At 40.4% G+C, this 11800-nt stretch overlaps 1 protein-coding gene across 1 annotated transcript; it reads right to left on the bottom strand.

Moving 5' to 3' along the window:
* Positions 1-9893: 9893 nt before the first annotated feature.
* On the bottom strand, positions 9894-11767 carry LOC132057720 (uncharacterized). The gene is made up of 2 exons (XM_059450329.1): positions 11303-11767; positions 9894-9947 (listed from the first exon to the last, which is right to left on the bottom strand). Exons 1-2 carry the CDS (start codon positions 11765-11767, stop codon positions 9894-9896), a joined length of 519 nt encoding a protein of 172 aa, XP_059306312.1.
* Between the last annotated feature and the right edge of the window lie 33 nt (positions 11768-11800).

Here is an 11800-nt window from a genome sequence, read left to right as displayed (position 1 = left end):
TTGGGTGTAGATTGTTTCAGGTGGTTGATTGTGATATGAAGCGGAAATGTGCGGTGCCTATCTGGATGACTTCCTCCCACTTCATTCCAAGACAGAGATTGAGTCTTAGAATGTAGTGGTAATCTGAAATCATTAGTCACTCTTGTACTAGTCTAGACCAGGTCACGGAAAATCGAAGAGAGTCTGTAATCATTAAATGGTTTTAGTCTTGTCGAATTTTGAGTTTATTAAATATATTATGATGTTCCGCGGTTATTTCTAAGTATCTCTTAGTTTAAATGATTAGTCCTTGTAAACTGATTTGTTAATTGAATAGAGGGTTCGCCTACCGAGGTGGAAAGGGTAGTTGCCCGCGCGACCCCAAATCGAGTCGTGACAGCGATAAAGAAAGCAAAGTTAGCAGTTTCAGCGGCAAAAACGACTGCTTTTGAAGGCCTATATGCAGAACTAGAGGACAAAAGTGGGGATAAGAAGTTGTTCAGGCTAGCCAAGGTGAGGGAGAGAAAAGCACGTGATCTGGATCAAGTGAAGTGCATCAAGGACGAGGATGGCAAAGTATTGGTTGAGGAAGCTCTCATTAGACGGAGATGACAATCATACTTCCATAAACTCTTGAATGAAGAAGGAGACAAATATCTTTTGTTGGGAGATTTGGAGTACTTTGAGGCGTCGCAATTTTGGGTATGTAGGACTATAAAGGTTGAGGAGGTTAAGGGTGTTGTTCGTAAGATTCATGGGAGAAGAGCGACCGGGCCTGTCGAGATTCCTAGAGAATTTTGGAAGAGTGCGGGCAGGGCAGATTTAGAGTGGCTAACTGGGCTATTTAATGTCATTCTTAAGACGACGAAGTTGCTCGAAGAATGAAGGTGGAGTATAATGATTCATTTGTACAAAAATAAGGGCTTCATTCAAAGTTGCAACAACTATAGAGGTATCAAGCTGCTAAGACACACTATGAAAGTGTGGGAAAGGGTGGTGGAGATGAGGGTGAGGAGAGGCGTATCTATTGCAGAGAACCAGTTTGGATTCATGTTGGGGTGCTCAACTACAGAAGCCATTCATCTATAAGGAGACGGGTGGAGCGGTATAGGGAGAGGAAGAGGGACTTACACATGGTATTCATCGATCTAGAAAAACCTTAGGACAAAGTGCAAAAGGAGGTTCTATGGAGATGCTTGGAGGAAAGAAGTGTACCTGTGGCATGCATTAGGGCGATCAAGGACATGTATGATGGAGCCAAGACCAGGGTAAGGACATTGGGAGGATACTCGGAACACTTCCCAGTTGTGATGGGTTGCACTAGGGATCAACTCTTAGCCCGTTTTTATTTGCCTTGGTAATGGATGGTTTGACGCGGTAAATTCAAGGTGAGGTACCTTGGTGTATGTTATTCGCGGATGACATGCATGCATTAGGGAGATCAAGGACATGTATGATGGAGCCAAGACCAGGGTAAGGATAGTGGGAGGATACTCGGAACACTTCCCAGTTATGATGGGTTGCACTAGGGATCAACTCTTAGCCTGTTTTTATTTGCCTTGGTGATGGAAGGTTTGATGCAACAAATTCAAGGTGAGGTGCCATGGTGTATGTTATTCGCGGATGTTATAGTATTGATTGGTGAGACTCGCAGTGGAGTTAAGGTTATGCTGGAGTGTTGGAGACAAACCCTGGAGTCTAAAAGGTTTGAGTTGAGTAGGACCAAGATAGAGTACTTTGAGTGCAAGTTCAGTGACGTGCCATATGAGGTTAACGTAGAAGTGAGACTTGGTACTCAGGCTATCCAAAAGAAAGGAAATTTCAAGTATGTTGGATCTACTATATAAGAAAATAGGGATATTTGATGTCACACATCGTATTGGTGCAGGGTGGATGAAATGGAGGTTTGCTTCTGGAGTGTTGTGTGATATGAAGGTGCCACCAAAACGTAAAGGCAACTTCTACAAAGTGGTGGTGAGACTGACTTTGTTGTATGGGGCGGAGTGTTGGCTAGTCAAGAACTCTCACGTTCAAAAGATGAAAGTTGTAGAAATGAGAATGATGCGATAGATGTATGGGCACACTAGGAGAGACAGTATTAGGAAGGAAGATATCCGGGATAAGGTGGGAGTGACATCGGTGGAGGATAAAATGCGAGAAGCAAGACTAAGATGGCTTGGGCATGTGAAGAGGAAAGACACAGATGCCCCAGTGCGGAGATATGAAAGGTTGGCTATGGACGGTTTCAGAAGAGATAGAGATAGGCCGAAGAATTATTAGGGAGAGGTGATTAGACAGGACATGACACAGTTCTAGCTTACCTAGGACATGACCTTAGATAGGAGTCTATGGAGGACTCAGATTAGGGTAGAAAACTAATAGGTAGTTCGGCTTATCCTTTCATACTAGTAGTCGTAGTTTTTCTTTATAGTTTATTGTCCTTTGATGTCTGCTACTAGCTGTTATTTCTTGTATTTCGATTATCTTATTTATCTGTGGTAGCTACTGCTCCTTTATTTCAGACTGCTTTATCATGATTTTTTCGTTAGCTTCATTTTCATACTGCTTTGAACTATTTGTCCTTATCTGACTTTTCTCGTCATGTTTTCTCTTGCACCAAGGGTCTTTCGGAAACAATCTTCCTACCTTTGAAGGTAGGGTTAAGGTCTGCGGACACTTTACTCTCCCCAGACCCCACACTGTGGTATTTCACTAAGTATGTTGTTGTTGCTATTGATGATTATATCAAAATCCGAAATTACATTTCAAGTCTGTTTGGCTAAAATTTTAAAATATTCATATTAAATGATTTATTTTTAAATAAATATTTTAAAATACTTTAGAGAATATTAATCTGTATTTGGTCAAATCATTAAAGAAAGAGTTAATGGCTAAAAGCTCCCTAGTTTCATACTTAAACTATGCCATATTTCAGTTACCTGAACAATAACTTTTAAGGATTAAAACCTCCAACTCAATATTTATTGGTGTGTATATTTCACGCTTCTAAAACAATAAAAATGTGAAGTGGCACAATACGTTTCATTTAAACTTTGAGTTAATACATAAATATTTTTTCTAATCTGTCACTATTTTGTGAGTGTCATAGTTAAAATTTTGGGTGTTTGTTTACCCCTAAACTATATTTTATGAAAGTTAAAACCCTCCCGAAGAATATTAGTTAATGCGCCTAGTGGCCTACACATGGCATTATTTTCAACCCAAATTAAAATTCCATCAAAGTTAATACAAACAACCAAATAAACTAGTTAAAATTTAAAACTAAATAAAAGAACCAAGAACGAAAAATAGAATGGAATTGTTGATTTTTCTGTAAAGGTTAAAGAACACTGGTTCTTTATTATAATTTCTTTCTCTGTTGAAATTACGATGACAAAAAAATGAATACTTCTATGTTGTGTTAGAAAATAAAACGTGGGGAAGAAAAATCCGGCTTTGATAGAGTAAGCTCTGTCCTTAAGGAATTTAAGCCTCCCACTTCGTTGCTGTAGGGATAGGGGCAGAATTCCTCCGGAATTTACGAAGCCAACGAAATTCGAATACTAGCAGTTAATTAAAATTTTCCACAAGAACATAATGTTGTGATTTGTAGTGAAAGCGAAAAAGAGAGAAAACCCGATTCATCCTTTGTTTTGAAATAATTAGGTATATCTAATACTCAAGTGTCTATTCATACCAACATAAACTTGAACACTTTAGGAATAGGTATCTTTAAACTTAAATCTTTTAGGAATAGGTATCTTTTAATCACAACCACTCATTTTAATAATTGAAAATGACTGAAAATATATTCACCAAAACTTCTTCTCAATACTTCCCCATCAATACACTAACTAATACTAACAATCCCCCACTTAGTTAGAGATTGATGTTGTTTATGAGATTTATGCATATAGTAGGTCTCTTTCGAGTTGAACCTTCGACTTTCATAAACGATTCAAATCCTTGTCGAAATTGATAGTTAGATTAATTTCTATTAACTACAATTCCTTAATGACAAATACGGAAAAGCTTTATACACATAAATCATACCAACTTCACAACTTGTTCACCGTGAGTTTAGCACCCCATTATGGCCTTGTGCTACCTCCTAAGTTCATAAACACTTTACCAAGTTTGTCTCCCAACTTTGGCCGAAGCAGCACCACTTTAAGTGTTTATATAGGTGAAGTTTTAAACCAAGTCCTTATCTTGGACTTACCAAGTCCTTACCCTGGACTTTACTTAGTTCTTAATCCGAACTCTGGTTTCTTCATTAAAAGTACTTTTGTACTCACCCTTTTTTTCCGAAGTACTAAATTCTAGTACTTGCTAACAGTCACAGAATAACTTGTTGTTACCTTTTAAACCTTTAGTATTGTTGTAGAGAAATAATAGATGTAAGGTTTGTTACAGTTCACTTTTCGCGGGTGCATAAAAGCTACTAAGAAGTTGTTGATGCTCTAATTAGATTTCGTGTTTTTAAAGTCGCCACCTAATTTTATAAAGGAAATTAAGAAAATCGGGTAAAAAGTGTTTGTTAAAACAAAGAAAAAATCCGTTAGAACCAGTTCGAGGTAAGGGTTCTGGTGATCCCCTAGAGAAGGTTTTAAGCACCTTAGTATTAAGGATCTGTAGAATACGGTTGATCGACGAGCTTCAATGTGTGATTAATGTGATTATTTGCTTCAAAATGTTTTCTTTCTTGCAAAAAATTGTCATGGCATATCATCAATTACATATTTGTTTGACAAAAATACCCCTTTTGCAAAAAGGTTTTAAAATGCCTATAAGGGTTCAACTCACTTTATTTTCGGACCAAGACACACTCGAAATTTCTCCCGAGTAGAGTCGCTACTAGCTTGGTCCTAATAATATGAGTTTAGTTCTTATAAGTTTTTATTATTTATATAAGAAAAATAAGTGGAGTACATCTCCTTTATAATAATACTTGTAGGTATATAAAAAGTTCATTGTTTCCATCATTTTAATCCATTGAAGCTCATATGTTAAATATGTTCTAACACCAAAGTCATCTTATTCTCAATTTGGTCCAAATATATCCCCTTGATCATCTACTTAAGGTTTGGGCTTAGGCCCAAAAAGGGTTTTGAAAAATCCAGTCCGACGCAAGAAAGGTCCATTTTTATACTTGTTCAAAAATCTGATTTTTAACTTCCAATTTAATCTCAAAATTTGATCCCAATTCTGAAAGTATTTTCTACCCAAATTATTTTGAGGCCCACAATGATCTTGAGTTTAAATTATCTCAGAATGATTCATTTTAAGGCCCAAAGGGCGAAAGCAAATTATTTTCCCTTCGATTTAAAAGAGTTTAATGTGGGCTTAAGGCCCAAAATAATCTTAATCCGTCCATTCTGTTTCCAGATTTTTGCAAAGGGCATAAGGCCCAAAATATGACTTGGTTTTATTCTCAAAATCCACTCAAGTCATAAGTTTCCAGATTCCTACTTTGAAAGAACTTTAAGGCCTAAAACTACCAATTTCATTCTTATAGTATGAATGTCCAAATTTTGAAAATCATTTGAGGGATTGTTTAACGACTACACGCGTTTTCTAAGTTCTAATCACATTTGGGTTTCAATATTTTACAAGTGTTGTTTACATATACAACATTTTTATACAAACTAAGTATACATGAATATATATAAAAATAAAGAGAATGGTTAGGCTGGTGGGCGGTCCTACCTAAGCCCACCAGCTGACCATTTTCACCCATGGTTGGGCCTTCAATCATCCTTTCAGTTTCGCACTCAATAAAAAAAAAAGAGTTGGGCCTCAGGCCCAACAGGTTTTGAATGAAGGAATCAGCCCAAGTGGGCACGACATTTATCCATGCAGACAAAAAGAGGGGAAAAGGAGAGAGGCAGTTAGAAGGTATCTACACTTAGCCACTAATATAATAAGAAATTTAAAAGGCACAAACATATGCTATACATACACTCATTATATATAGTTCAAAGTTTATACAAAACTAGTGAAGACAAAGATAAACCCATACTAAGGTAAAGTTCGGACAAAATGCAGGCTCAAATCAGAAAAGAAATATTACATAAAGAAAAGCCCAAATACGCACAAATAACAATGATCACACAAAGAAATCCCAATAGGGAGAACGAATAAAAACCAGGCCCAAACAACTATCACATAATACACAAAAAGGAACATCCAAGCTCAGATAAATGGATACCCATAGTATACCTGATATACAAGCCCATATATTCCAAGAGTATATAAAGACTGTATATATATAGTATATCTAGATATACATCTTATGTATAACAGCCTAATCAGGACAGAAATCAAAGTTTAGTTTTAGAGGATGCTGCACATTGTTCTTTCCAGATTCTAATACACATATTTTTGTATTGAGACACTTAACTTACTCAGCCATCATTAAGAAAACACAGAACTGGTTTTAGTTAGAAAATACAAATATGTTATGTCATTATACTCCTAGACATCAAGCATTCGAAAGAAAAACACAACTGGGCAGGCAAGGCAACCTTGACACTCGCATATTCAGAGGTGATCAAATATCCAACAAAGCATCCTCATTGAAGCCAATCCAAGGACTATCAGAATTTTACCATGGATAAGACATGCTTCCATTTTTTAGACAGTATGTAAATTCTAAGGCAAGATTTCATTTTTTTTTTTAAATGCATAACATGAACAGAAATGCCTATCAGATATGTGTATGAACTTCAGGGTACTCCAAAGATGCATTTTACATATGATCTTTCCTATTTCAGTTCTTAAGAAGTTTAGAGGATCCGAGGATCCCATAATGTTGTGAAGGCATAAGGAGGAACCCCAGCAGCCTAGGGTTGGTTGTCCTTGGCTGAGTGGATGCATTCAAAGCCTTTCTAACCCTTCCCTGGCCCTAGATAAGTCTCTTCTTTGGCCTTCACTCACACTAAGTGACAATCACCTGTCCTCCTTATTTCAAGAAACATACATGTTCACATAGTGTCTCACACTTAGTCAAGTTTAATACAATCATGGTTAAAAGGTCAGACAGACAAGGGATAAGCTTTTCAAATCTTTTTCAACAAGTGGACACTTAAACTAAATAGTTTAACCTTAGACATAGAATACTTACAATGAACTAACCAGATAAGCTGAATGTCATGTTTACTAAATTTGGACTAAACTTTCAAAGAAAGTAGTACATTACAAGTTCATATGAGGTATCTGAAGCAACATACAAGTGAATCAGAGAAAAGGACGTCCTTCCAAACTCCCTACTCAGTATCAAACCGGGGGCGAGGCCGCTGAAGAAGGCAAGGTTGAGAAGAAGAGAAGGCGATCCTCCAAATCTTCTCGCGCCCCTTCCGAAGTCGGCAAAAGATCGAGGCTTACCATCGAGGAGCCTTCTACAGGAGATACCCGGGCACGGGTTCTGGATGCCGATGTCCTTGACTTACTCAAGGATCATTCGGATGATGAAGTCCAAGCGTTGGCCAGGCATCGGCCTTCCAGTGAAAATATCAACCAAGAGCTGAAAAGCTCGACAGAAACTATTCCCTCTTGGGGGGGAAGTTCAAGACAGGAGCCAGTGGGCTTGAACAAAGGTGTCTCGATACCGGCGGGTGTGGAAACCGTTGGGCCAAAGATCGGGGTGCCCCAATATGCTGCTACCGAGTCCTATCCATACCAGATTCGGGGTGAAATACCGCCGCAGCGTCTAGATTGAGGGCAGCGCCTTTCACATCGGATTCGAAGATACCTTACATTCCGCCTTTATATGGCATAGGTTTTGTCCTTCCAATATAGGTTGTGGCTTCAAATGAAACCATTTTTTACATACAGGACTCGCCGCCTCGAACAATGGATGTTCTATCTGACGGCACTACGGCCAAAGGCAAGATGGTCGAGGACCCTGTGGGGCCAGAAGAGGCATCTGGCTATCGGACCGATAGAGGTGATGTCCCGGCCACGGGCTATTCGGGATTTGAACACTTGTCAATCCCCGTGGCCTGTAACTTTAGTGTCAATTCCGAACCTAGATTGGAGAAAACTTTCCCGGGCCCCAGGTAGACCCGAACCGAAAAAGGCTGGTCTCTTTTAAGGTACCACCCGACATGAACATGTTGTTGGGCCTTGTCGGAGTGGCTAGCTACCTGTACCCTCTAGTGACCGAAGAGGATCGGAAGAAAATGGCGGAGGTTAGCGAATCCTGCCTTTTCAACGAGGCCCAACATGCTTTGAACCGGGTGCATCTTGTTCCCTTTATTTTTACGCTTAACTTTATTTTCTTGTCATATCCTAACAATTGCCCTTCTTCCTTTCTTAGGCTTCTGTGCTCCATCATGCAAGCTTCCACCAACTTAGGATGGGGGTGGACCGTCTCAAGGCGGAGCTCGAGAAGAAAACTAATGATGCGGATGTGCTCAGGGATCTTTACGGGCAGAAACTGGAGTATATCTCGAGCCTTCCCGACCCCTTCATCCTTCAGTCGGATCTGGCAGCAGCCCGAAAAGAGGCTGCCGAGACAAAACAGGAGCATGATCGGTTATCAGAGAAGGTAAAGGCTTTTGCGGTTCATAATAAACCGTTAACAGCCAATGCTAATGTTACTCCTTCTCAGGCTCGGTCTTATATGACCCAGATCGACCAACTTCGGATAGAACTCGACGAGATCAAACCTGAGCTCGATGTCTTTAAAGAAAAGGGGATTGGATCTGTCACCGAGCGGGATGCTCTCAAGGAGCAACTCCGTGTGATGTCTGAGAAAGCTGCCGAACTTTGGTCAAAACTTGACCAGGCGTAATCGGAACGCTATAGCCTTGGCCGGGATATTGCCGATCTGCAGGACAAACATAACAGAGCCCTGAGTCAAAATCTTGGGATACGACAACATGTTGGCTCGCATATGAAGCCGATGTGACCGCTGCCGAAAGGGCTAGAGATGCTTGGGTCGAATATATGCGCCGTTTATCCTGAAAGAAGACTCTTGAAGAGATTCAGGACACCAGGATAGATTTGTTCGATCTGATCGAGAAGGCTAAGGGGCTTAAAGCAGAAGCGAAGGCCATGTATGATCCTGAGGAGTCGGATAGCGACCTCGAGGGTGATGCTGTGAGCTCGGGTGAAGATTAGGCTTAGGGGCCTTGTATTTCTTTTTGTCTTTTGGACTCAAGGCCGTTTATCTGTGCCTTTGTAAATCTTTGACTTTATATATAAGAAGATTTTTGCCCGGCTTATCCATCGTTTTTTATTGCCTTGTATTTTGTGTTTAAGAATTAAAATATTCATTGGGTTGGTTTAATGTTTGTCCGATATGCGCCATTGCCTTAGCATGAAAATTTAAAGTAATAGTGACTCGTTCTCGAGTGTGTGTGATATGCGAAAGGCCTTTTTTGCGAACTTAGACGTCTCTGAGTCGCACAACGTGGTCATTTTTAGACCGTAGTCTTTAACTGTTTAGACCGTAGTCTTTCATCGTTCAGACCGTGGTCTTTTAGGCTAACGCATTTCGTATATTTGGGGGTCCGGTTTGGTGACATGCAAACATGCAATATCTTTTGAGGAAGTTCCTCATTTTTATTGATGGAACCGTAAACAAATTTACAATAATTGTCGTGGCAAGAACAAGCTAATCGAACATGATTCAATGGATCGTTTAGTCCTGTTACATCAAATCCTATCGTTCAAGCCTTGTCTTTACAAAGTATTGATTAACCCCGGGTATGATAGTCCCCTAGTACTTGAGTTCAAAGTGTGAGAGCTCAGGTACTATTGATAGTCCCTCGGTTCTTGATCGGTCTTTTATATTTTAGTAGCACGTTGTACAGCGCTGCCTTATTAAAAACCTTACTGGAAAACCCACTTCGAGACAAAACCGATCGAAGGGAAAAAGAGTGCAGCATGTGCTTTCAGTCCTAAGTCTATGACTTTTCGGCTTCTATTGTGCTGCTTCCGATGTCCACTTCGATGTATGCCTGCATGTTTAAATCAAAGTGAACAGAAAACAAAAGGTCACTCGTACCTTTAACAATAGTATCATTTTAGGTGTGCCACGTTCCAGTTGTTTGAAAGATGTATTCCATTTCTATTTTCGAGTTGATAGAAACCTTTCCCGTTTATGCTGGTGACTCTATATGGCCCTTCCCATTTCGGACCCAATTTTCCTTCGTTAGGGTTCTTGGTGTGAAGTGGGACCTTCCTCAAGGCCAATTCCCCAATTTGAAAGTGCCTAAGGTTAGCCCTTCAGTTATAATATCTTTGCATCCTTTGCTTTTGAGGGGCGCTAACCGGACGTAGGCAGCTTCTCTCTTTTCGTCCACGACATTCAGACTAGCAGACATCGCTTCGAGTTTTGAGTCTTCAGTAGCATGTTGAAATCTTAAACTTGGTTCACTGACCTCGATGGGTATTAGAGCCTCAGTTTCATATACCAGGGAGAACGGCGTTTTCCCAGTATTTGATCTCACCGTAGTGCGATAGGCCCATAAGACCTCGGGTAAAATCTCCTTCCATCGATGTTTAGAGTCGGTCGGCATTTTCTTTAAGTTCTGCAATATAATCTTATTTGTTGACTTAGCTTGTCCATTCGCGCTCGGGTGGTACAGGGTGGACAAGATCTTTTTGATCTTGTAGTCTTCGAAGAACTTGCTGACTTTGTTCCCTATGAACTGCTTCCTGTTATCACGTGCAATTTTTGTGGGTACCCCGAATCGACAATTATATAGTCATAAATGAAGTCAATTACTTCCTTTTCCCTGACCCTTTCAAGTGCCTTCGGTTCAACCCATTTAGAGAAATAATCAATCATACATAAAATAAAATGTGCCTTACCTGGGGCCCAGGGCAAAGGCCCTACTATGTCTATTCCCCATTTCATGAATGGCCATGGAGAAAGGACTGGATGAAGCTCTTCCCCCGATTGGTGTATCGACGGAGCGTGCCTTTGGCATTCGTTGCATTTTCGAACAAAGGTTTTGGTGTCTTTTTCCATCTCGTTCCAGTAGTAACCCGCCCTGATCAACTTACTGACCAGTGAGTCGGCTCCCGAGTGGTTTCCACAAATCCCCTCGTGAATTTCCCTCATAGCATAGTCGATTTCCCCCAGCCCCAAACATCTTGCCAAAGGACCGTAGAACGATCTTCGGTATAACTAGCCGTCGACCAAATAAAATATAGCTGCTTTGGTTCGAAGGGCCCTCGAGTCTTTGGCATCAGGTGGTAGCTTTCCTGTTTGAAGATAGTCTATGTATTAGTTTCTCCAATCCCAAGTGAAGTTGGTTGAATTTATCTCAGCGTGGCCGGTCTCGATGATAGAAATCATTAGCTGTACCACAGTGCCAGAATTAAACTCTTCCGATTCTATCGATGATCCCAGGTTTGCCAGAGCATCGGCCTCATTATTTTGGTCCCCAGGCACGTGATCGAGTGTCCATTCCTTGAATCTACGAAGGACCACCTGTAGCTTTTCTACATATCTCCGCATCCGGTCGTCTTTGACCTCGAATGTACCATCCAATTGATTGACCACCAGGAGGGAATCGCATTTGGCCTCAATGATTTCGGCTCCCAAGCTCTTTGCTAGTTCTAGACCTGCAATCATAGCCTCATATTCGGCTTCATTGTTAGTCAAATGAACAGATCCAATAGATTGTTTTATTATGTCACCAGTTGGTGGTTTGAGAATGATCCACAACCCGGACCCTTTCGTATTGGAAGCACCGTCCGTGTATAAGGTCCAGACTCCCGAACTAGTTCCCGAAGTGAGGAGTAGTTCTTTATCGACTTTGGGGATCATAGCCGGTGTGAAGTCGGCCACGAAGTCTGCTAG

The sequence above is a fragment of the Lycium ferocissimum genome, chromosome 5 (assembly GCF_029784015.1).
Source record: "Lycium ferocissimum isolate CSIRO_LF1 chromosome 5, AGI_CSIRO_Lferr_CH_V1, whole genome shotgun sequence".
NCBI classification, from domain to species: Eukaryota; Viridiplantae; Streptophyta; class Magnoliopsida; order Solanales; family Solanaceae; genus Lycium; species Lycium ferocissimum.
The sequence above is the reverse complement of the archived record's forward strand: the minus strand, read 5'-3'. Positions and strand labels throughout refer to the sequence as shown.